At 49.5% G+C, this 24,912-nt stretch overlaps 2 protein-coding genes across 2 annotated transcripts in view; both read left to right on the forward strand.

Annotated features, from left to right (window-relative positions):
• The window catches only part of Pcsk6 (proprotein convertase subtilisin/kexin type 6), a 99,665-nt gene extending 88,258 nt beyond the window's left edge, over window positions 1-11,407 (forward strand). The window contains exons 18-23 of the mRNA XM_042698513.1: window positions 1,414-1,610; window positions 2,375-2,462; window positions 5,763-5,866; window positions 8,557-8,686; window positions 9,415-9,527; window positions 10,079-11,407. Of these exons, the coding sequence (XP_042554447.1) occupies window positions 1,414-1,610; window positions 2,375-2,462; window positions 5,763-5,866; window positions 8,557-8,686; window positions 9,415-9,527; window positions 10,079-10,176 (730 nt within the window). The 3' untranslated portion in view covers window positions 10,177-11,407. The remainder of the gene's footprint in view (window positions 1-1,413; window positions 1,611-2,374; window positions 2,463-5,762; window positions 5,867-8,556; window positions 8,687-9,414; window positions 9,528-10,078) is intronic.
• A 3,441-nt stretch (window positions 11,408-14,848) lies between these two features.
• Window positions 14,849-22,899, forward strand: Snrpa1 (small nuclear ribonucleoprotein polypeptide A'). Its single transcript, XM_042698577.1, has 9 exons — window positions 14,849-15,025; window positions 17,622-17,769; window positions 19,151-19,229; window positions 20,466-20,512; window positions 20,751-20,853; window positions 21,408-21,487; window positions 21,882-21,957; window positions 22,390-22,483; window positions 22,661-22,899. Exons 1-9 carry the CDS (start codon window positions 14,944-14,946, stop codon window positions 22,717-22,719), a joined length of 768 nt encoding a protein of 255 aa, XP_042554511.1. The 5' UTR covers window positions 14,849-14,943; the 3' UTR covers window positions 22,720-22,899.
• The last annotated feature ends 2,013 nt before the right edge of the window (window positions 22,900-24,912 follow it).

The following is a 24,912-nucleotide window of genomic DNA, read 5'->3' on the forward strand; positions in this document are numbered from 1 at the left end:
CGCACCAGTCCTGGGGCTTGAGCCTCATATTCTTGCTTAGCGTTTTTCACTCAAGGCTGATGCTCTACCACTTCAGCCACAGCTACACTTCCTAGAAGCATTCACTTTTGTAACCATAATTCCAAACCTTTCTCTACTCACTTGTGAAACAGAAATGGGTCCAGTCGAGTGTGCGGGCTGCTCACGGGAGTTCGGTACACACGTGTGATTCAAGGGCCAGCTAGGTAACTTGACTCTTCAGACCTTTAGCTGATGTGGCATCATCTGGCAGCTCCCTAGAAAGCCCGTGGACTTGATTGTACCCTGTGGCAAATCTAACCTATGGCCCACCCCCAGGCTAGCCCTTCTGCGGGGGAGGGGGGGTCCTTGGGTGTCCCACCCCCCACCCCACCCCCAGGCTGTCTCCTCCAGGTCCAGACTCACCACCTCTCACCCTCCAGTCTCACAGCTGCCTGTGTCATGTATGTGAGCATTGACTACACGCAGCCACATGCCTAGCCCAGACTTCAAGATGACTGGGCTGGGGCAGGACGCTGTTGGGCTTCCTACAGGCCTGGGTGATAAATGCACCTCAAAGCTGCTGGCACCCATTCGTGAGTGCCCAGCAGGGGGCAGTGCCTCTGGACAGAGTGTGTTCACCTACTGTAGCTTTATTCTATCCTGGTAGCCTTGCTCCACACATTAGTTCCAGAAGTCCAGTGCTAAAGTCAAGGTGCCTAGATGAAGAAGAACACGGCCTCAGGACCTCCCACAAGGGCCACGTGGAAAGAAAAAGATTTCCATTCTTTATTTTTTTAATTTGCTTTTTATTTTTTGTTGGTCATGGGGCTTAAACTCAGGGCCTGGGCGCTGACCCCGAACTTTGCAGCTCAAGGCTAATGCTCTATCACTTTGATCCACAGTCCTACTTCTAGTTTTCTGATAGTTCATTGGAGATTACAGTGTCATGGACTTTCCTGTCTGGGCTGGCTTTGAACTGTGATCCTCAGATCTCAGCCCCCTGAGTAGCTAGGATGACAGGCATGAACCATGGGCACTTGGCTTATTTATTTATTTTATTTTATTTCATTGTCTTTCTGGGACAAGGGGGCTTACTATGTTGCGCAGGTTGAACTTGAACTTGTAATCATCCTGCCTCAGCTTCCTAAGTGCTGGGAATACAGGCCTGCATCACCACACTGGGCTTCAGGGCTTGGGATCCAGTCTTCACCTTTGTATCTCTCAACTATTCTCAGCAAGATAAAGGGCTCTCCATCCAGCTTCCATGCCCCCCCAGGGCCTGTGTCCTTGATTGTGGCTGAGTCAGACAGGGCAGCCCAACTTGGGAGAAATGGCTTTCATCCAGCAGCCAAGCCTCAGCCCACCTAGGGCTGGGTCTGGGCAGGGGGTGCTCACGTGTACCTCTTCCCACAGGAAGTGTGTGAGCGAGTGTCCCTTGGGCTATTTTGGGGACCCCGCAGCACGACGGTGCCGCCGATGCCACAGGGGCTGTGACACGTGCTCGGGCCGCAGCCAGACGCAGTGCCTGTCCTGTCGGCGTGGCTTCTATTACCACCAGGAGACCAACACCTGCGTGACCCAGTGTCCCGCTGGATTCTATGCGGATGAGAGTAAGTGGCCGGTCTGTCTGTGGGCACGGAAGTAGGGGAGCCCACGCCCCTTCTCTGGACTGGTGTCCCCCACGAATGGGGGAGTTTTCCTCCCCCCTGTGGCCTCCGGTGTTGTGAGCCAGGATTATTCATGGGAGTCGGTGCACCAGAATGTTAGTTAGCGTCACAACGCATCTCACCCACTGAGGACTCCACACTGAAAGTCAACATCCACTTTGAAACATAGAATATAGTTCAGGCTCCAGCTGGCTGACTCACGCTTGTAATCCTGACTACTCAGGAGGCTGAGATCTGAGGATCAAGGTTCAAAGCCAGCCTAGGCAGGAAAGACAGTGAGACTCTTTATCTCCCGTGAACCACCAAAAAGCCAGAAATGGAGCTGTGGCTCAAGTGGCAGAGAAAGCTAAGGCCTTGAGTTCAAGCCCTAGTACCAGCACAAGTGCATGCACACAAACACACACACACACACACACACACACACACACACACGCACGCACACACACACACTGCACCTAATTCAGCTCTACGGAACCAGAGTCAGAAATGGTTTTCATCCCTAGTAAATAAAGCCAGGGTGTATCTGCTCTGGAAAGGGGCTATGTGTGAAGCCACTTTGATTTGCGCCAGTAAAGGGACGTGACACCCTGTCCAGCACAGCTCTGGGCATCGTCCCTGGTCCATTCTGGAGACGGGCGCAGGCCGGCCGTGACAGATCTGATGCCCTCCGTGCTACCTTTCCTCTTTGTCTTGCTGTTTTCCTCCAGGTCAGAAAAACTGCCTTAAGTGCCACCCAAGTTGTAAAAAGTGTGTGGACAAACCAGAGCTGTGTACTGACTGTAAGGAAGGATTCAGGTAATCCCCCCAGCTCCCCCATCTCCAAACCCCAAGAGTACCCAAGGGTTGATGCCTGCATCCAGCTTCTGCTATGATTCATGGGATTTTGCATCTTTTTCTGAAAGCTAGCCTGTCAGAGAGACAGAGCACAAACATTCCCAGCGTGACAAAATCCTGGGTCCCCTGAGGAGCTGTGTATGGAGGAAAGCTGGGGGGGGGGGGGGGAGTCTGCATTTTATGCAGGATTTGGAGAATTAGTAAAGTTATAGTTGATCGTGTAGCTTTTGAGCATATCAAATGGCACCATTTACATAGTAACCTGTACTTTTACACGCTGGGAAAGCAGCCATTTTTCCCAGGAGGCCCTGCGTTCCTGCCTGCAGGGAGGGGGGAGGGAGGGGGCGATTGCCTTCCCCTTTCCCCAGAACCCTGGGTTGGGGAGGGAAGGATAAAAGACCCCCCCCCCCCAGTGTCATGTCACCCTCCCATTGTCATTAGAAGCAAAAGGAAGGACTGGCTCATGAAGGAACTCCCCCAAAGAGAAAAAGCTGAAGGGGAAACAGGACGCCCCGCTGGTGGCTGTGGGCTGGGACCTGCTGCCCGCTGGCTTTGGTGTGGCAGGCGGCTGACCAGGGCCTCCTGCCGCAGGTCCCCAGCGCCCTGGCTGCAAACTTAAGGTGTCACAGGTGGGAGCTCTCTGGAGGCCCTATCAGCTGCTCCCATGTGCTGTGGGGGAGGGGAAGTCATACACTGGGGTTCCGAAAGGCATCTTGGGGATCAAGTATCTCCTGGTCAATAGCCGCACAGAGCAGGGTCCGTGGCCACAGGAGGACCCGCTTCCAGATAAGCACGCAAGACTCAGCAAACAGGGCCCGCCATAATCCACAGAAAGCTCCCTTTTATTGCTCAATATCTTCTTCAGCTATGACTTCAAATCATCACGGTTACGTTCAAGCAGTAAGAGAGCCGCCTTCCCGCTGTTCATCTCTTCAGAGGGGATAAATACCTGTAGGAAGGGCTCGCTGGGTGCATCCATTGTTTAGCATGCGGTGTGACTGTCATGCACAAAGGCTGGGGTATCTTGATGAGGAAGAGAGGCTCGTGCATGTGCAGATACCCCCTCTAGGTGCAGGGGTAAGGAGAGAACACAGCCCGAGTGTTCTAGCTACTCAAGAGCCAGAGATCTGAAGATCACAAGTTCAAAGCCAGTCCAGGCAAGAAAGTCCATGAGACGCAAAGTAGAGCTGTGGCTCACGTGATAAGAACTATCAGCCTGGAGCAAACAAAAAAACCTAAAGGACAGCACTCAGGCCCTGACTTCACGCCCCAGTGCATGCGTGCGTGTGCACGTACAGACACACACACACACACACACACACACAGAGTAGTTTCCCAGTGGACTCGGCTGTGTAACCTGTCACTTAATTTCTGACTCAGTTCAAACACTGTCAACTTGCAGGCAGCATGGGCTCGCCCAGGCTGCGGACCCACTGCACATGCCAGTCACAAAGCCCGGATTATGAGCTGGCCTCTGACCAGCTGACGGACGTCAAAGCTCAGCTGTCTCCAGTTTCTAGAACTACTTCCAGACGGAGGGAAACACGTGGCATTCAGCTATCAGCTTATTACAAAGGATGCAATAAAGGAAAGAAAAGAACAGACAGATGAAGAGATACATGAGACAAGTCAAAAACTGGAGCTGTGGGCTGGGAAGGTGGCTCAGTGGAAGAGCGCTTGCCTTGCATGCCTGAGGCCCTGGGTTCGATTCCTCAGCACCACATAAGCAAAAAGAAAAAAAGCTGGAAGTGGCGCTGTGGCTCAAGTGGTAGAGCGCTAGCCTTGAGCTGAAAAGCTGAGGGACAGCGCCCAGGCCCAGAGTTCAGGCCCCATGACTGGACCCCCCCCAAAAATAAAAAAACTGGAGCTGTGGGGGGGGAAGGGGTTCCCACCATTCGCCAACCTGGAAGCGCTCCAGATTCTATCCTTTAGAATTGATAGGGAAGCCTGAGATTTTTTTCTAGTGTGTTTTTGGGGCTGGTATCAGGGCTTGAACACAGAACCTCACATTCTCAACTTGGCCTTGTTGCTCACCGCTGACACTCTACCACTGGAACTATACCTCCAGTCCAGCTTTTGGGATGGTTAAATGGAGATAAAGTCTCAGAGATTTATCTGACTGGGCTGGTTTCAAACCTTGATCCTCAGATCTCAGCCTCCTGAGTAGCTAGCGTGACAGATGTGAGCCGCTAGCGCCTAAGCCTTGAGGTTTTTCTTTGGCCATTGATGGCCATGTCTATCTTCTGTCTTCCATGATTGGAGGGGTGGGACTGAAAATTGCCCTCTTATCATATGGGCAGCTCAACAAGACCCAACCGGAGCTATAGAGGAGCCCTCAGCCACCAGCCATCTCATTAACATGCAGAACGACAATTCTCACTTTATTGATTGCGAGGAATTTTTTAGGAGCTAGGATAAAAACCAAGTATACGTTCCTAATTGTAAGTTATAACATCACAGCTGGAGTCTCGGGGCCTCTGACAGATGCACCAGAGCGCATTCATTGTTCATTATGTTGCGGAGCGAACCTGTTTACAATGTGTGCCTCGGAAACAGGATCTAAAGAAGTCGTAGTGGGCTCTCTGTGTGCAGTACCAGGTGCCAGACACCAGGGTTTAGTGAGCTTGGGGGCTGCTGCAGGAACCAATTACGGAGAGGAAATGGAGAGGTTGCAGAGGGGTTTGCTGGTCTGCCTGGGGTTGCACGAGCGAGCGTGGAACAGTGGAGCAGGCCTGGCGTGGGTGGTCCAGCTCAGCTGTGTCCCTGGGATGTCTGGCTAAGCGGGAGACAGGGCACAGGCACTGAGGGGCGGGAGAAGAAGCCAGAGCCCCATAAAGTAGCTGCCAGGTCCCAGGCCGGGCACAGGGATCTTTGTTCAAGCAAGGGAGAAGCAGGAACAGATCTAGAGCTGCAGGTCAGCTTGAAGGGTGGACTTGGGCCACGGGAGACAGAGCCAGCATGTCACCGGCCTAAAGCCCCCACGTACTCCAGTTCTCCTTTGAGGTATTCAGATTTGGAGATGAGAAGTCATGAGAGAAGCTTTCCTGCTCTTTCCAGAACAGGAAAGAACCCAAGCACCAGCCAGAGGGCCTCCAGCTGGCCCAGGATGGCCTTGCCAGCTGCCATTAGCTGGGAACCTTCGTGACACAAAGCACGATGCTTTGACAACTTGCATTTCCTCTTGTCAAAGGCATAAGTTAATTATGACTTGGGAACACATGTGGAAACTGGACTCTATTTTTTTTTTTCCCCTCCCCAAAGCCTTGCCCGGGGTAGCTGCATTCCAAACTGTGAACCCGGAACCTACTTCGACTCGGAGCTGATCCAATGTGGGCCGTGCCATCAGACCTGCCGAACCTGCGTGGGTGAGTGGTCACCTGCCAAAGCCTTGCTTTCATGGGATCATTGTAACCAAGGTTACAAAGGTGGATAGGCTAGCCATCCTGGGGAAAAAAAAATCAGCTGAGAAAGTTCTAGAACCTCTTAGGTTTCTGCACTGATTGCAGCATTGAAACACAAAAGCAAAGGATGTAGCTCAAAGGTAAAGTGCTTGTCTGGCAGACACAAGGCCCTAGGTTCCATCTACTGCAAACAACCAACAAAAAAGATTATAAAAGCACAAAGGCAAGCTGGGTACTGAGTAGCTCACGCCTATAATCCTAGCTTCTCAGGAGGCTGAGATCTAGGATCATGGTTCAAAGCCAGCTGGGGCAGAAAAGTCCCTGTGAGACTTATCTCCAATTAACCACTCAAAAACTTGAAGTAGAGCTGTCGCTCAAAGTGATAGAACATTAGCCTTGAGCAAAAGAGCCCAGGGATAGCACCTAAGCCCTGAGTTCAAGCCTCACAACAAACAAAAAAGAAAAGAAAAGAAAAAGCCAGGCGCTGGTGGTTTACATCTGTAATCCTACCTACTCGAGGCTGAGATCTGAGAATTACAGGTCAAAGCCAGCCTAGGCAGCAAAGCCCATGAGACTCTTATCTCCAATTAACCTCCAAAAAGCAGAAAGTGGACTGTGGCTCAAATTGGTAGAGCACTAGCCTTGAGCAAAAAAGCTCAGGGACAGTGCCTAGATCCTGAGCTCAAAACAGATGGGAGGGTGGAGGGAGAGGGAGAGGGGGAGGGGGAGGAGGAGGAGGAAGAGGAGGAGGAGGAGGAGGAAAGGAAAAAGAAAAAAGAAACCGGCCAGGCTGTGAATGCTTTCAGGCAAGAAATAAAAGATGCTTAAGTGTTCATGAGCCGTCTTGTCTTGCTGCAGAAATTACACTAAAACACAGCACCATAAAGATTCCTGGGCCTCTGGGAGAGAAAAGGATGCAGATGTTTTAAAACCAGAACTTTAGTTCTTTATACACATCCCTACTTACTCCAAACATTTTATAAAAAGAGGAAAAGACCTGCTATAAACAATTTTACATGTATTACAATTTCCTACGAAGATTATAGCAGAGATATCTCCAGGCACTTTTTTTATGCAGAATATAACAGCGATTTCACTGGTTTTATTGGCTTTCATTCGGCAGCGTTCTGAGCAAGTAAATCAAGGCATGCCGTGGCTATGTAGGCTCAGACATAGTTCTGGGGAAGTTTCCTCTTTTCCATCCTTCTCCTTGTCCCAGCATATTCTGACATTCTGGTGCTTTTTATTTATTATATTTTGAACTCAGAGCATTATGCTCTTGCTTAACTCTTTTCCTCAAAGCTGATGCTGTACCATTTGAACCATATCTCTACTTAATTGGAGGTATGAGTCTCTTGGATCCATCTACCAGGGCTGCCTTAAAACTTGATCCTCAGACCTCAGCCTCCTGAGTAGCTGGGATTACAGGTGCCACTGGCACTTGGCATTCTGGTGCAGTCTAAGAAATATCAGGTTCAGTTTTTATTGTAGTGATCATTTAAGTCAAGTCTCTGCTAAATCACAGAGGCCCTTTGTCAAAAATGCCACAAGACAGGCAACATCCCGCCCCACTCCCACCCTGGGTGACCCTGTGAGCTCCCCATAGCAATCAGCTCTGTCTAGGGATATCCAGGCTGGGCCTAGGGCCAGCATCAAGTGGTGGCTGGCACTGATCAGAGGTCACCTGTGGAAGCCACGCCTCTTTTCCTAGCCGTTTATCTTGTCTTTCATGCCATCAGCATAATCCATCTCGCTGTTCCTATTATGATCCTGAGCCCTTCAGTTACCGGTGTGCAAAGCCCTGCAAATCTGGTGACTTCCTGGGATCCTTGAGAGACTTCGAGTGATAACATTCTGAGTTTTTAGTGCTTGTGAAAATAGTTTGATCAGAGAATACGTGCTTATTTTATTTGCATTTATTTTTCTGCAGGTAGCAAGGCTTGAACTCCCAGCTCTCACTCAGTTTCTTTGCTCACAGCTGGCGTTCTACCATTTGAACCATGCTTTCAAGTCCAGCTTGCTTTAACTGGAGACAGAATCTCACAGACTTTTCTACCTGGGCTGACTTTGAACCTCTGTCTTCTAGGTTACTTATTCAGGCGTGCCCCACAGGCAGAAAACACTTTAGTAACACACCTTATTTCACCTAGTAAGTTAACAAACTGTCATTTTGTCAGGTGCATAGCTAGTGGCTCACATCTGTAATCCTAGCTATTCAAGAGGCTGAGATCTGAGGTTCATGGTTCAAAGTCAGCCCAGAAAGAAAAGTTCAGGAGAAACTTATATCCAATTTTAGTGAAAAAACCAGACGTGGAACTGTGGCTCAGGTCATAGAACACCATCCTTAAGCTAAAAGTGAAGGGACAGTGCTCAGAGTCTTAAGTTCAAGCCCTAGTACCAGCACAAAGGAAGAAAAAATCTCTTGGAAATCCACTGGATACAGGTTTTACTCTCCGCACTGGCTCATTCTTCTGATGTCCCTGTCTGTAAAATGGGGGTGGTGACACCCACCTTCCAGGAATCAGTGAGCACAGAACCGTGTGGGTACCTGGGGAGACCCTCCTAGAGCGGTAGATCTCAGGGCAAAGTGTGAAGCCCAGGGCATGGCCCACGCCCAACAAGCAGGCCCTGACACCTTGTCCTGTACCTCTCAGGGCCCAGCAGAGAAGAATGCATCCACTGTGCCCAAAACTTATACTTCCAAGACTGGAAGTGTGTGCCCGACTGTGGCGAGGGCTTCTATGCGGAGGAGACTCCCGGCGTGCCCCACAAAGTGTGCCAAAGGTACGGGCTTCCAGGGAGTGTGCTGTGTGCGGCGGGGAGGTGGCCGATGGGCCAGGTAGGATGGCACCTCAGAAAAGAATATGGCCAGGTGCCGTGGCTCACGCCTGTAATCCAATCACTGTTGAAAGTCAGCCTAGGCAGGAAAGTCTAAGAGATTCGTATCTCCAATTAACCATCAAAAAGCCAGAAGTGGAGGTGTGGTTCAAGTGATAGAACGTTAGCCTTGAGGAAAAAAAAAAAAAAAAAGGCTAGAAGACAGTATCCAGGCTCTGCGTTGAAGCCCTAGGACCAGCACACAAAAATGCGGGAGTACAGTGATCTTCGAGAGGGAGTGAAGATGTCATGGAAGGAGAGAGAACTTGAATTCCTGGCCTCAAATAGACATGCTTCTCACTGTCCCCCAGACACGCCCTCTCTCCCAGGTGTTCAGGAGGGACTAGCCTCTAAGCCACGTCTTCTTCTTAGCTGGTACCCTGACTGCACATCTGAGACAGGTCTCCCGAGTACCCCCAACAGGCTGTCTGCAAGATCCCAGGGTACCCGTGAGATCCGACAGGAAGCAGGGCACCCCATTCACGAACCCTATGCTTCAGAGCATCGCAGCCTGTCTACAGTGAACCAAAGCCAAGATGGGGGGGGAGGGTGGGGCAAAGGAGCCGGCGCAGGGAGGGGCGAGCATGGGAGGAGAGCACAGTGGACGGCTGGGCGGAGCTGGCTTCTTCCCACAGGTGTGAGGAGAACTGCGCCAGCTGCAAGGATTCCAGCAGGAACTGCATCCGGTGTAAGGCGGGCTTCACCCAGCTGGGGAGCTCGTGCATCACCAATCACACCTGCAGCAACGGTGAGGCCCCGCCCCTGCCCCCAGCTCCGGGCAGGTCTGGTGTGCAGGAGATGGGACTCCAATCCTCAGTGCCCAGGGCTGGGTGGTGGTGCCTGGGCATGAAGTTGGCACTGCCCTGGCAGAGTGTGGAGCCCACGGGGAGCCGCCTGTCCAGTTTGCAAAGCCCAACAGACATGTTTCTTCCTCCCACCCTTCTGTCTTTACTCAGCTGCCCCTGGACCATAGCAGCTACCCGTGCCCTGCCCCCTCCAGCCCATACTCCTTCCTCCAGATTCTCCTGCTAGTGTCCAGAAAGCCTGCTCCACATGGCCATTGAGGGCCTATGGGCCTATCCTGGGCAGCCTCTTAGATCCATCCGCTCCCCCATCTGGTCAAGAGTTGGGTCACACACCAGGGGTCATCTGGTGAAGCACAGTTAACAGGCAGGGCTCTGTGTGCCCCTGGCCGGGCACATGATTGGTGCCTGCAAAGTGGGGTGCAGTATTCACAGACACCCCCTCCCCCTGGGTCTGACTTCTCCCTCCTCTGCTTTTCCGGTCTTGGGGCCCCAGCTGATGAGACCTTCTGCGAGATGGTGAAGTCCAACCGGCTCTGCGAGCGGAAGCTCTTCATCCAGTTCTGCTGCCGCACCTGCCTCCTGGCGGGGTAGGGGCGCCGCCCGCTGCCGGTCCACCTACCCATCCGTCCACCGTCCTCTACACTGTCGGCCAGAATCTTGTTCCAGGGGCGATCCCCTGCACCTGACAGCTTTATCTCCCCACGAGCCGGGCACTCCCACACATGCCCCGGGGGACAATCAAGTGGCTGGTGGTTTGGGACATGGGGTTTCCAGGCTCTGGCAAAACTTTCCAACAAAGGAACAAACATGAAATCCAAGAATCCACAGCTCTGGCTTTGGAACAGCTTCTAGGACCCTAAGTTTACCGAATCTTCAAGACCAAAGCGGAAGGAACGATGCTGTGCCAGTGGGGACGGGGGGCACCCAGGCACCCTGGGGTGAGCGTGGTGACCGCTCCACCGCCTCCCCTGGGCATCGCTTGCTATCAGGAGGCCCAGAGGACGCTTGGATGGGACGGTTCAATGAAATGGACTTCAGGGCAGCAGTCAGATGACCACTGGGGCTGGAACCCATTTCTGCAGAATCAGCTCCTCTGTGGCCAAGAAGGTGCCAGGCCAACACTGGATGCAGCGTTGGGGCCTCTCTGGGTACGATCCTTCTCACGGTGCAGACTGGGTTTCCCGGTGGCTCAGGCCTGGATAACCACCTCTACCTGATTCACAAGCTTCTGAGGAGAGTCCCCGGGAGGCCAGTCGGAAGATTCCCCGGATGACCGGCCAAGCAACGCCCTCTCAACGAAACAGAAAGCCAGCCTAGGCAGCGCTAGGTCACGCCTCCCTTTGCAGCGAATGGAATGCATCTGCGAGTTCACCTGGCTCCGTGCTCAGGAGATTCGAACTCCTGCTGGACGCTCCTGTGTCTGCGTATAGCGAGAAGCCGCCGACGACGACACAGCAAGATCGATCTCTGCCAAACCTGTGTAGGCATTTTATAAGCTACATGTTCTAATTTTTACTGACAAATATCTCATATATTTTCATTGAAATGCACAGATCTGCTTGATCCCCCCCACCTCAAATATGGGAATAACATTTGCCTTAAATCTTCGCAACCTCGTCTCTCGATGTTGTGTGTCCCGCTTTCTCCTTTGACGACAACGTATTAGCCTCCTTGTCATCACCCTCATCATCGCCTATGAGCTGGCAGAGAAGCCGGCTGCGGTCTGTTGAACCCACAACAACCCCCTGCCCCGAACAAAAGGAATCAGAGACAAAATTCAATGTTAACCTAAATTAATAAAAGCCTTTAACTTCCTATAGCAGAGGAACCTGTAATTCTTACCAAGGCAAAAAATAGGTTAAACTCAGGGGGCTGGTCAGTGTATCCTATGTACATGGCTTTGTGGTTTGGGGGTGTACTTAATGTCCTCACATGGAGGGGCTCCCAGCTTTAGCAGAGGTGGTTCTAATAAAAAGGGTGGAGGACCCCAGAGTTCCAGCCATAGGCTGACCTTTGGCGAAGAGACCCCTTTAGAAGTACCAAAGCCCAGTCGGGTGGAAAGGCTGAAAGTCCCCGGATGCAGGGCCAAACCATTTCATGAAGCAACAGTTTGCCTGCAGTTCCTGCACTCATGGCTGACACGCCACGTGGCTTTTCTGTGAACTCAGGAGCCTGGATGTGTCAGAATCCTGGGGCTGCAGACACAGGAGACCCCGGGTGAGATCATCATTGAGGAAAGACTGCGCATGCTCGATTTGCAGAGTTGGGTACTGTGTCACAGATGCTTGATCCATTTCCCCACAACACCACGGACATCTGCTCAAGACATGCCTCCTTCCACCAAATCCCAAATTTGCACTTTATCAATTAAATGAAGCATATTACAGGCTCTTTACTTGGGGGTGGGGGAAGCCTCCTGTAATTTTCACCTTGCTTTCTAGGCACTCTTTGCTTTGGGGGAGACAGAATTTACAGAAATAAAGGCAGGAAAATACTCAACAGGTCACATGATTTAAACACACTGACATTAACGGGAGACAGCTTTCTGCATCAATTAAGCATAATGGACATCTAGAAATTGAAAAAAATGTTTGCTTTTGAAAATTTTTTTTTTTATTTTCCTTTTCTTCATTTACGGAAGCCAGGTGCTGGTGGCTTATATCTTTAATCCTAACTACTCAGGAGGCTGAGATCTGTGAATTCCGGCCCATGAGACTCTTAATCTGAAATTAACCCATAAAAAGCCTGAAGTGGAGATGTTGCTCAAGAAGTAGAGAGCTAGCCTTGTGCCAAAAAAAAAAAGCTCAGGGACAGCACTCAGGCTCTGCGTTCAAGCCTCAGAACCAGCACACACACACACACACACACACACACACACACACACACACACACACAACAATAATAACAATAGTAATTTAACAATAATTTCAAAGGGTTTCAATATTGTTTCATATGTATGTATAAAGCATTTTGAGCATATCCATCCCTTTCACTCTCCTCCCTTCCAGGTTCCCAAGGAAAAACATTTTCATAAGAGGCTGGGTGCTAGTGGTTCACATTTATAATCCTGACTACTCAGGAGGCTGAGATTTGAAGATCATGGTTCAAAGCCAGCCTAGGCAAACAAATCTGAGAGACTCTTATGTCCAGTTAACCAGCAAAAAAGCCAGAAATGGAGCTGTGGCTCAAGTGGTAGGGCACCAGCCTTGAGCAAAAAGCTAAGGGACTGCACCCAGGCCTTGAGTTCAAGACCCCAGTATAAGCATGCCACACATGTGTGTACATGTGTGGCATGCACACACATGTGAAGGCAGAAGTAATAGTAACATAATCATGGCTATTCTGAAGTTTCTGCCCAGCCAGATGGGAGGCAACCAGGCTGTGAGGGAAAAAGGAGTCAGCCTTGGCCTTATTGCTGCTTTCCTTCTGCAAATCCCAAACCTCCCTAGGTCTGTTGCTTACCTATACAGAATAGCAGAGGTCCTGGGGTTCAGCATCACCCTCCAAATCCCCACCATTACTTTGGGCCAGCCTTACTGATGGCTGGCCAGATGACTCTTAGCTTTTCCATGATGTCTCCAGGCACTAAAATCCCAGGGCAGAGAACATCTTGTAAAAAACAAACAAAAAAACCACTCTAGCCAGTCGCTGGTGGCTCACGCCTGTAATCCTAGCTACTCAGAAGGCTATGGTTTGAAGCCAGCTAGGGCAGGAAAGTCCATGAGACTCTTATCTCCAATTGACCATTGAAAACCAGAAGTGGTGTTGTGGCTCAAAGTGGTAGAGCACTACCCTTGTGAAAAAGCTCAGGGACAGAGCCCAGGCCCTGAGTTCAAGCCCCATGACTGACCAAAAAATAAAAACAAAAACCTCATTCCCAGCTAGGAGTGGCTCTTGCCTTCCCCGAGGACTCTGGCAATGTCTGGAGGCATTTCTGATATCTGGAGGATGTGTTTGCCTCTAGTGAGTAGAGGCCAGGGATACTGCTAACCATCCAAATATATACACAGAGGGGCTGGGAAGGTGGCTCAGTGGTAGAGTGCTTGCCTTGCATGCATGAGGCCCTGGGTTCGATTCCTCAGCAACACATAAGCAGAAAAAGCCATAAGTGGGGCTGAGGTTCAAGTGGTAGAGTACTAGTCGGCAGCTGAAGAGCTGAGGGACTGCACCCAGGACCAGAGTTCAGGCTCCATGACTGACAAAAAAGAAAAAAGAAAGAAACCAAATATACACAGAACAGCCTGCAACGAAGAATTGCACAACCCAAAATGTCAAATGCTTAGGCTGACAATCCAACCAAGAGAAATGGAACTTAAAAAAAAAAAAGTTGTTTGCAATCTCCTAGAGACACACCAAACATGAGTAAAAGTGCTTGTGGTTTGATTTCTGGCCCTGACTGTGTGCTGAAGCAAGGGAAATCCATACAACTTTCCCTTTCAAAAATAAAAACCAGGTCTTGAGAAATAGCCCAAGTCGGCCTCCAACTCACCCTTCTGTCACAGCCTCCCCATTGATGGGATTAAAGCTGTGTACCACCATGCCTGGCTTCTCTCTAATATATTGGGGGAGGAGGGAGCAGGGTCTCATACTTCCTGTGAAAGAGATTCATCACTTACTACTTCCCTAGCTTCCTTTTGCATATCTTATTTTCTAGGCAGGGTCTTGCTTTATGCCCAAGGATGGGGACTGGGGATGCCAGGCACCCACCACCCTCGCTTCAGTCTCTTGAACTTTTAAGCCTGGGCTGGCCTTGAACCACAATCCTCTGAAACCTGCCACCCAAATAGCTAGGATTATAGGCCTGAGTCTGTAAGCCAGCAAAAGGGCTAAGTAAAACCGGGTCTCTGACTCAGGGGCGCCACCTACAGGCGCTTTCTGGAATTAAAGTAAATCTAAGGTGTTTTTGTTTTGTTTTGTTTTTTACAATTTTGAATCACAAGGCAAAATTATAGGAAAGCGTGGAGTATGGAACAAAAATACATTTCCTGAGCAAAATTCGAGAGTAATCCACTGCAATGCTATTCTGTCATTCCCAAATAACTTCATTCTTTCCTAAGAACATTTTCCCACACAACTATCAGATTCTGGCAATCGATACGCTCTAACTCTGGTTCCCTTCCCTGACTGGGCGGTGCCTCCTTCCCAGCCGGGGAGCTCAGAAGCCGGCGCTGGGCTCTCGATTGCTTCGGCCTGGCGCTCGAGCCGCGCACGCGCACTCGCGGGCTGCGCTCGGGGCCGCCCGGCGCCTTCCCGGCGTCGTGGCGTCCGGGCGCGGGGCACGCCGGGACGTCGCTCTGGCGGGAGGCTGCGGGTAGCGGCTGTGCGGCGGCGGCCGTGAGTCGGGCGGCCGGGCTCAGGATGGTGAAGCTGACGGCGGAGCTGATCGAGCAGGCGGCGCAGTACACCAACGCCGTGCGGGACCGCGAGCTGGACCTGCGGGGTGCGCCGGAGCGGGCCCCGGGCGGGCGGACGGGCCGGTGGGCGGGAGGCCCCGGAGCCCCGCCGCGTGCGCCTAGGCCGGAGCCTGGGGCCCGCGTGGGGCCGGGCGCGGGGCCGGCCCCCGCCGCGGCGTGTCCGCCCGTCGCCCCGGCCCCCCCGGGGGCCGGCCGGGGCTCTGGTTGCGGGCGATCGCGGGGCCCCCGGGTGAACGCGCGCTACCCGAGGGCGTGAGTTCGAGTCCCACGGGTGTCTCTTTTCTCTTTCCTGCCTCTGCTGTTGTCGTTCAGCTGCTAGTGTGAAGGTGGCGCACAGAGGGGTGACGGCTAACTTCACTCCCGAGCGCCTTTCCTTCCGAGCGGTGTCACCCCCTCTTCCCTCGATCTCTCCCAGACCCACCCCGCCTTCCTCCCCCCCACAGGTTGTGGACTTGGTTTTCCAGTAGCGCCTAGTGAGTAGTAACGGGGAGCCCGGAAACGGTGGGGCAGAGGGGGACCAGTGCAGCCGTGATGCTCCCACCCAGGCCCCGTATTTTTCCAGGAAGTCACGGGAGAAAAGCGACCGTTTCTCTCCGCACACCCCCTCCTCCGCTCCATCATGCTCTTGCTGTGGGTGCGCGCGCGCGTGTGTATACGTGTGTATGTGTGTGCGATCCTGGGGCGTGAGCTCTGGGCCTAGGCACTGTTCCTGAGCTTTTTTTGGGGGGGGGGGAGAAGGGGCTCAAGGTTGGTGTTCTACCACTCGAGCCACAGGTCCACTTTTGGTGGCCATTTGAACAGATTTTCCTACCCCGTCTGAGGTCCTTAGATCTCAGCCTCTTGAGTAGCTAGGGTGACAGGGGTGAGCTATCCACACCCGGTGCATTTATGCTGGAGATTTTGTTACCTAGTTATTTCTCCTTTGCAAGATTGAAATGTTTGGCCAAGTCTTGTGTGTTCACCTCTTAGGTGTTCAATGGTGGAATCTCTTCCCAACTCCTCAAGGCCCTGTAGTTGTTTGGATGTATTACTTTGAGGCTTAGTTATATAATGAAAGTTCATTTATCTGCGCAGCAACTTGTCTCAAACTGGTGGCCAGTGACTCACGTCTGCTATTTCCAGGTAGTAAGCAGGCTAAGATCCAGAGGATCTTACAGTTCAAGGCCAGCGGGGCAGAAAAGTCCACTGTAGTTAGTCTCCAAAATATAACGAGTTTTTTTGTTTTGTTTTTTAAAGCCACTGTTGAGGCATGGCTCAAGTGGTAGAACCATCAGCTGAGCAAGTGCAAAGACCTTACACAGTTCTGTTCTGGTGCTCTAACTTCCCCTCTTCTCCTTACCACTCCCCTCTCCTCTGGGATAAGATTGTGGATTGTGTGATGGTAGCCAAGGCAGCCACAGTGAAAGTGCACCTGTGTGCTCAGCTGTCTGCTGGGGTACTTGCTGAGCTTTGGGGAATCCCGGGGCTTTTACTTAGCATTAAGTTTCTTGCAGAAGGCTATGATGCCAGCGTCCCCTCCCCCCATCCCCCTTGGCACACATTGGTTTCTACACCTATCCGAAGTACAGGTAATGTTGAGAACACTTATTTTGGTATAGTACTTGGGTGCAGACCTTTCAGCTCTCATTTATGTACTTGAACTTTGGTTGGGCTCATTTCTTCTAGCATCTGGTATGAGGCACTCAACTGCACCAGTGTGTGAGTGGATTGTTCACTGTGATTCACCACTGTGTGATGTGCCCCTGGCCTTCAGCTCTGGGTTGGAGCTGGCAGAGGTGAAGTAAAGGGACCAGCCGTGATGTCCTGAGCACCTGCTGATGGATTCCACCCATGTGGTCGGTTGGAATGCCAGTGGGGAGAACGGCTCCAGTGGCTGAACAAGCGCGAAGGCACTGGCTGTTACTAGAATCGTGATCATACCATGTAAAGAGTCCTATAAATATATGTTGTTAATATTACTGTTAGCAAATATACCCATTGTCATTGTCTTCATGGCACAAGGGCACCCAACTCAATGGGGATTTTTTTCCCCTTTTAATTGTTATTTATAAAGGTGATGCACCGAAGGGTACATTATCAGGTAATGAGAACATTTCTTTTTAGACAGTGTCACCCCTTCCCTCACCCTCTCCTGGTTTTTTCCCCTCCCGCCCCCACCCACCTGTTGAGTAATTCATTTTCAACAGAATGTCCAGTGAATACCACTGCTGCATTTGTTCACCCTTTGTCCCTCTATTTCTGTTACCCCCTCCCACCCTCCCAAAGACACATAAACAAGCAAGACAAGAAGACAAAAGCATTCCCATTTCCTGGAATTCACTTTGTTATTTTATACGATCAGAGGCATTGCATGCGGCTTTGTGTTCCTCCTAAGAGTGTCCTTTGACCTCGCTGTGTGAATGCCCAGAGTCCTGTATAATTTATCACATCCTGGTTCTTGTTTTCTATCTTCAATACCTTGCATAGTGTCTGACTGTCTGACATCCAAAGACTGTAGGTCTCTATTTCCTGCATAAAGGAAAGCTTTGGTCAAATTACCTTGAAATAAAATGCTGCTGCTGTTTTATGGGACCTGTTGATTATTAATACCTCCTGCATGTATGTTTCCCCTCCATTTGACAGGTTATAAAATTCCTGTCATAGAAAATCTAGGAGCTACCTTAGACCAGTTCGATGCTATTGATTTTTCTGACAACGAAATCAGGAAACTGGATGGCTTTCCTTTGTTGAGAAGACTGAAAACCTTATTAGTGAACAACAACAGAATATGGTAAGTGACTGCCAGTAGAGAGGATTTTTTCCCCCCTAGAATAAATGGTGTGGTGCAACTCCTTCTTGTAAAGATCTGAGAAGTGAATAGCACGTTTCCATAAAGACCCAGAAATTCATTTAGCGTTGGGCCAGTCTCTCCCATTTATCCTCTCAGAAATCTTGTATTTTTTGGGGGGGGTGGGGGGTCCAGTTGTGAGGCCTGAACTCTGGGCCTGGGCGCTGTCCCTCAGCTCTTAAGCTCAAGGCTAGCACTCTACCACTTGAGCCACAGCGCCACTTCTGGCTTTTTTTCTTTTTGCTTATCTGGTGCTGAGGAATCGAACCTAGGGCCTCATGCATGCAAGGCAAGCGCTCTACCACTGAGCTACCTTCCCAGCCCCTATATTTTTATAATCATAAGAATTCTGTCCTTTAACTTGGAAACATGTTACTATGTATGTAGGCTTCTAAAGCAGTTGTCAGGGGATCTGTAAAAGGATGTGAACGTACAAAATTTAGGGATGAATCAAACTTTTTCTCTGGACATATGTACATAATGTTATTTTTTCACAGCTAATATTTAGGATATAATTTTTTGAAATTGAGATTCTGTTGCCCTCTTTTCATCAGCTCTAGATTTTCTTGGAGAAAGTTATTGGAGTTTTTTTTTTTTTTTTTTTTGTCGGTCGTGGGCTTGAACTCTGGGCCTGGGCGCTGTCCCTCAGCTCTTCAGCTCAAGCCGAGCGCTCTACCACTTGAGCCACAGCGCCACTTCCGGTTTTCTGGTGGTTTATTGGAGATAGGAGTCTCACGGTCTTTCCTGCCTGGGCTGGCTTTGAACCGCGATCCTCAGATCTCAGCCTCCTGAGTAGCTAGGATTACAGACGTGAGCCACCAGCGCCCGGCTGTTATTGGAGTTTTATAAACAAGTATTAGGTGGTAAGTTGGGGGATTTGGAGATAATCGTTTTCATAGACTCACTATTCTCTTATAGTATGGTATACTTTTAAAACTAAGCTGTGAGAGACTGGGATTATAGCTTAGTAGTAGAATGTTTGCCTAGCATGCATGAGGCCCTGGGTTCAATTCCTCAGGACCACATTTTTTAAAAAAAAAAAAAAGTCAGTAACTCATAAAAGATAATTTAAAAAAAAAAACTAAGCTGTGCATATGGAGTCAAAGGTCATGAGGTATGCTGAGCTGTTTCTTCTGCTTGGGAGCCCCCACCTTTGTTAGTGTGTCTGGGGAGAGGGCCAGGAGGATGCTAACGTCACTGCGTGTTCATTCAGCCTGTGGCTTGGACTACAGGGGCAAGCTGTAATGTGTCTGAGAGCCTCTGAAGATGGAGCCTGCTTCATTGTTCGCTTACTCTTACTAAGAGCCTTTGTTCTTTATTTTAGCCGCATAGGTGAGGGGCTTGACCAGGCTCTGCCCTGTCTGACAGAACTCATTCTCACCAACAACAGTCTTGTGGAACTGGTGAGTTGGGCAGGGGGTGGGATGGGGGCAGAGAGATGTGTTTGAGGGGTAGGGTTGAAGCACCTGCATGCTTCTTAGGGAAAACTGCAAAAATTGAGAAAAGTAATTTATTTTGCTTTCACTCAGGGCCTCATACTTGGTAGGCTAGCTACATCCTAGCCCAGAAAATTTCACAGAGAATGATCATTTTTGTCTTTTGCTTCATTATTTCAGAATCTGGGCCTTTAAGGTTATTTTGCTTTTATGGTGTTTTTGTTTTTAGTTGTTGTAGTTTTGGGTCTTTGTGTGTGTGTGCGCGCCTGTGCGTGTACACGTGCAGGGAATTGAATCCAGAGCTTCCTATATACCAGAGAGATCTTTTGGATCATATTTGTTGCTGGTACTTTTTCTACCGTGTCTTGCCTTAAAATTGTTAGGGTGACATTCCTAATTTAAGTGCAGCTTAATTTGTGAGTCTTTATTGTTAGTGCTTTCATGTGGTCTAGAAGCTGTTTTCCCCCTGTTTGGGAGTTTTCATCTTTACCATGTGCCTCAGTGCCTTCCCCTGGCTGCTGCCTGCAGGAAAGCCATCACCAGCAAGTCTAGAACTTTTGGTTCTGTCCATACTCTGTCTACTTACATAGCTTTTCCGTAGTTTGGTTGTCGTTATTGACCATCGAGTTTTACTTTTGCTGTCCTAGCTTCAGTATCAAATACTATCCTTCGTCTATTTTGTTCTGCTCTGGTGTGTGTGTGTCCGTCTGTGTGTGTGTGTGTGTGTGTGTGCGCGTGTGTGTGTGTCCGTCTGTCCTAATTCTGTTCACCTTGACCTTGTGTAAAGTTATTTGATGAGGATTGGGAGGTCCTAGCATAAAAGTTACTTTTCCTAAAGATAGCCCGCTCTTGTAGGCACTTGGGAGGTATGACATTGCACCAAGATCCTGGCCCGAGGTTCTCCACGTAATACCTTGCTCCAAACATACTAGCTCTCACATTGGTTTCTTTTCAGAGTCATTCATTGTGCATCGCCATTGCAGGAATGCCACAGGAAGTTGATGTTGAGTCAGAGTTAATACCAGACTGAGAGAAGTACAGGTGTTGTCACCAGTGTGTTCCATAGAAGCTGGTTAAGCATTGGTTGTGTGCTGGGTGTCAGGGCAGAGAAAATAAAAGATGCTCTCAAGGCAGTCTCCATGTCAAGATAGGAAATGGGTAGTCTGCGGTGTCTGCATGCTTACCAGGCCCTTGTTTTTACAGGGGGATCTGGACCCTTTGGCATCTCTCAAATCACTGACATATCTAAGGTATGAAATTTAAAAAGGGAAGTCCTTAAAATAGCACCTATATTAACCTTAACTTTAAGGCAATCAGTTTATAACAAGTCCCTTCCAAAACCAAATGTTGAAAATGCTTCCTCAGTGGTGTTTGGTAGCAGAAAGGCTGGTGGACTCTCCTTCAGGGACAGACACTTGCCATTTAGATGGAGTTTTCAAGTGCAGTGCCATGACCAGGGTTGGTATTGTGCGCTTCCTTTTCTCCTAGCATCCTAAGAAACCCTGTCACAAATAAGAAGCATTACAGACTGTACGTCATCTACAAAGTCCCACAGGTTCGAGTCCTCGATTTCCAGAAAGTAAAATTAAAAGTAAGTCATACTCTGTTGGTTTTTAGTCAGTGTTGAGTTGTGTGATTTTCTTTATCTTTTTGTTACTCATTTGCCTAATCTAGTAGCTGATCATTTAGTGCATGGGAAAGAAAATATTAAGTAAATTTTCTCATGCAGAGCTTATGGCAGGGCTTTGAATTGATACTCTTGCATTGGGCCATTGCAGTGTTGGCAAAATGTTAAGAGCCACAGGCTGGGTTGTCTGCTTAGCTACATTTCCCAAGGAAATGTAGAGTTCACTAGAATCCACTTCTGAGCAACTCTGACATGGTGGCTTATTTCTTCTTGGGGGTCTATTTTCTCTTCCCTTTCTTTGTTTCTTTGAGTCCCTTATTGGCTGGGAGAGGGAACTCACCTCAGGAGCTCGCATGGGGGGGCCGTGACCACTGGGTCTTCTAGCTTGAGATGGGCTTGTTGGTGTTTTCTCCAGTCCCAGGTGCTTAAGGAGTAGTTCTTCCGTGTTTTCTGAGGAATGCATCTCAGGGCATGTGGTATTCCCGTTTGCATTAACTCTGTGTATGGTGTTGCTGTAGGAGCGTCAGGAAGCAGAGAAAATGTTCAAGGGCAAACGGGGTGCACAGCTTGCAAAGGATATTGCCAGGAGAAGCAAAACGTAAGACACGGATATCCAACTTAACTCTACTTCACCTTCAGAAACACTGCCTACAAAATTGAAGGGAAAACTGCATTCATGAATGCAGGACTAAATTCGGGCGTTTGTGGTCTGTGACGACCCCTAGTCCATCCTTGACATGGAATTTCTACCCGGCTAGCAAAGCAAATCTTTCCTGGTTTTCATCTTCATGCATTATTGTGTGCAGTTGGGCTTTCTCTGGAGGAAGAGGAGTCTAGAGGTGTTTCTGAAGGAGAGAGTTCTTGTATCAGTTTGTTAACAAAGATAAGATACTACACTGGTTTTATTACTTTCAAAAGTACCTTTTTGAAAGTAAAAGAGAAGCAACTTGCAAGAGTTGGGATTTAACAGTATCTTCTTTCTCCCTCCCAAGCTTTAATCCAGGTGCTGGTTTGCCAACTGACAAAAAGAAAGGTGGTCCATCTCCAGGAGATGTGGAAGCAATCAAGGTGATTTTGTATTCTTTTTGTTTCCTGTTCCACAGCGGGGAGGAGGGGTCGGGATACACAGGACAGTCGCCAAGTTCTGAGCCATGTGCACTCCTTTGCCCACTCCAAGTGGATCAGTTGTGTTTCTGGGAGAGAAATTGCCCTGAAAGTAATTTGTTGGGACTTTGATTTGAATTCATTGCACAAGCTAGTTGAACTGAGGGCATTGGAGTGAAAAAAGTCTTTCTTATTTTCCCAGGATACATTTATCGCTGAATGGTTGTTACCATGGCATACTGTTTCTAGACTGATTGTAATAGGCCAATAAAGCCTTTCCCCCAGTTCAGCACTGTGTAATGTTCTGTGGAAAAGTTGCTGTGAACTTCTGTGGGCATTTTGCGGAGGGTGCATAGTCGATTGCAACTAATTGTCCGTCTCTGTGGTTTCTTCTAGAATGCTATAGCCAACGCATCAACTCTGGCTGAAGTGGAGAGGCTCAAAGGATTGCTGCAGTCTGGGCAGATCCCTGGCAGAGAACGCAGATCAGGTCAGAAAACCCTGTTGGTCTTTGTACTTCCAACAATTCAGGTGCTGTGGTCAAGAATGATATGAGAAAGTCTTTGGTTTTGATTTTTGCTGGTACTGGGTCTCTCTGTACCTCTCCAGTGCCTGGCACCCAGGAGCCATAGAACTAGCGTGACTTCTGCCGTGTGGTTTTCTGCAGGGCCCACCGATGATGGTGAAGAAGAGATGGAGGAAGACACTGTTGCAAACGGGTCGTGAGCGATAAACTGTCCTGGACAAGTCTTGGTTTTGAAATGTGGGTTTGTGGCAGCAAAGTGAAATCTATCAGCATTATTGAAACACTTTAAGCTGCTGATTTTTTTTGGGGGGGGGGGTGCTATGTTTGGAAACGTAAATGTCAGTTTTCTACAAATAGTGAAAATAAAAGTCACACACATAGCAAGCGTCAGCGTGGTGCTCCATCATCGCAGTTTGCATGTGGGAGGATGGCGTCCAGCTGGGCGTCCTTGCCATGCGTGGATGTTTGCATCGTAAGTCTAAGACGCTGCTGGTTGGGTGGTGGCATGTGAGGGAGGGGCAGCATCCTCCAGCCTGTGTGAGGGTTTGGGGGGAGGAGGCGGGGCTCCCTGCTGGGCAGGCTAAGGCATGCTTGCCCCAGCTCCTAGAGGCTCTGTGTTCCTTGTGTGCTGGCCTCACTAGGAAGGATCTGTAAAGTACCAGTGCCCTGGGCCCCTCTCCACATTCCATTTTCCTTGGTTTGATTTTTAAATTCCTTTGGTGACTCTAAGTGTGAAGAACACTTCTAAATATTCCAGAATGGTCTTTTGGAGACTAAATATAAACTGATAAGCTGGCCTCGTGAAGAACGCTCCCCGTGGTCTGACTAGGAGGAGAGCTGCAAGGAGCAGTAGCTTCTGTGAAGCCTCGGGTTTGAGTAGTGCCCCATGGTGGGCTGGAGGAGAGCCAGGCGGGCTGTCAGTGTCACCAGTGAGAGGCCGTGTGCATAGACTGCCTTTCTTCCCACGGGCCCTGCTCTTAGGTAGGACAATGGCTTTCCCGTGTGGCTGGAGCTTGTGTCAGTGGTACAGTGCATGCTAAGCATGGATAAGGTCCTGGGTTCAAACCCCAGCACCCCCACAAAGAGTAAGGGTCCAGTTTTATGAGTTACCTTACTGAGTGGCTCTGGCTGTTGAGAAGCCACGGTGAAGTAGCTGTGACTGAGAGCTGGGAGCCATTTTCCTGAATGAACCTGGACCGAGGCCCCCGTGGGCACCAGACTCCAGTGGGAGTATTGGAGGCTCAAGGAGAAAAAGCCCTGCTACATCAGGTGCGCCGTTGTTCCCAGAAAGGATTTTCCAAAGCTGGCAGAGGACCAGAATACGTGGCTTTACCCCAACCCAGAACATTTTTAAGCTTCAAGAACAGAAACTTGTACCAAGTGAGAGTCGTGCAGTCCCAGGGGGACTGAGACTTCAATGGGCTTAAGATGGATTTGGATCTTTTTGTGATGTTGCCTATAATCGGTCATGCTCTGGTTTGAGTTTCTAAGAACTATACATTGAAGAAATGAGTAGTTATATTTGTGGACATAATTAGCATAATCTAAAGGCACTCCAGGAATCTCCAAAAATGTCAGTTGCAAGGAATAGGGCCTTATTTTGATATTTATTGATTTATTTTTATTTTTAATTTTTTGGGTCTGGTCGTGGGGCCTGAACTCTGGGCCTGAGCGCTGTCCCTCAGCTCTTCAGCTCAAGGCTAGCACTCTACCACTTGAGCCACAGTGCCACTTCCAGCTTTTTTTCTTTTTGCTTCTGTGGTGCTGAGGAATCGAACCCAGGGCCTCAGGCATGCAAGGCAAGCGCTCTACCACTGAGCCACCTTCCCAGCCCCTTATTTTGATATTTATGAAACCACTGTCAGCTATTTGTCTTTATACTTAGCTGAAGAGGCAAGGCTTGCGGTTGATTGTACCACATTAAAAAAAACACTTCAAAACTCTAGTTTTAAGCAACTACCACCATTTGGTCTCATCACTAACTCGCTGACTGGATTTCATTGCACACCCATGGATGACTTGAGTGTCCTGGAAATATATGTCTCAATATCTTCGGCCCCTGAAAGCCTGCACTCAAAACCAACCCACTTATCTCTGCCCACTTGCTGTTAGCCAAAGCAATAGCACTTGGTGAAGATGATATCAAATGATGGGGAAATCACTCTTTGAACCTGAAGGCTAGAGCAAGGCTATGGCCTCAAGAAGGAATGATGAATCTGGGCCAGTCATTTAGTCTCTGCAGTCAGTGACAAGTGGGAGTTCTGGTTGTTGTGCACCTTTATCCCATATCTGCAAATACCTGTTATATTCAGCAGAGTGCTCCAGTAACTGTGGACCTAGATTAGGTACTTATCTCTCGATTCAAGGAACAAAGATGACACCTGAGTCATGCT

The sequence above is a fragment of the Dipodomys spectabilis genome, unplaced genomic scaffold (assembly GCF_019054845.1).
Source record: "Dipodomys spectabilis isolate Male_0828 unplaced genomic scaffold, ASM1905484v1 ptg000233l, whole genome shotgun sequence".
NCBI lineage: Eukaryota > Metazoa > Chordata > Mammalia > Rodentia > Heteromyidae > Dipodomys > Dipodomys spectabilis.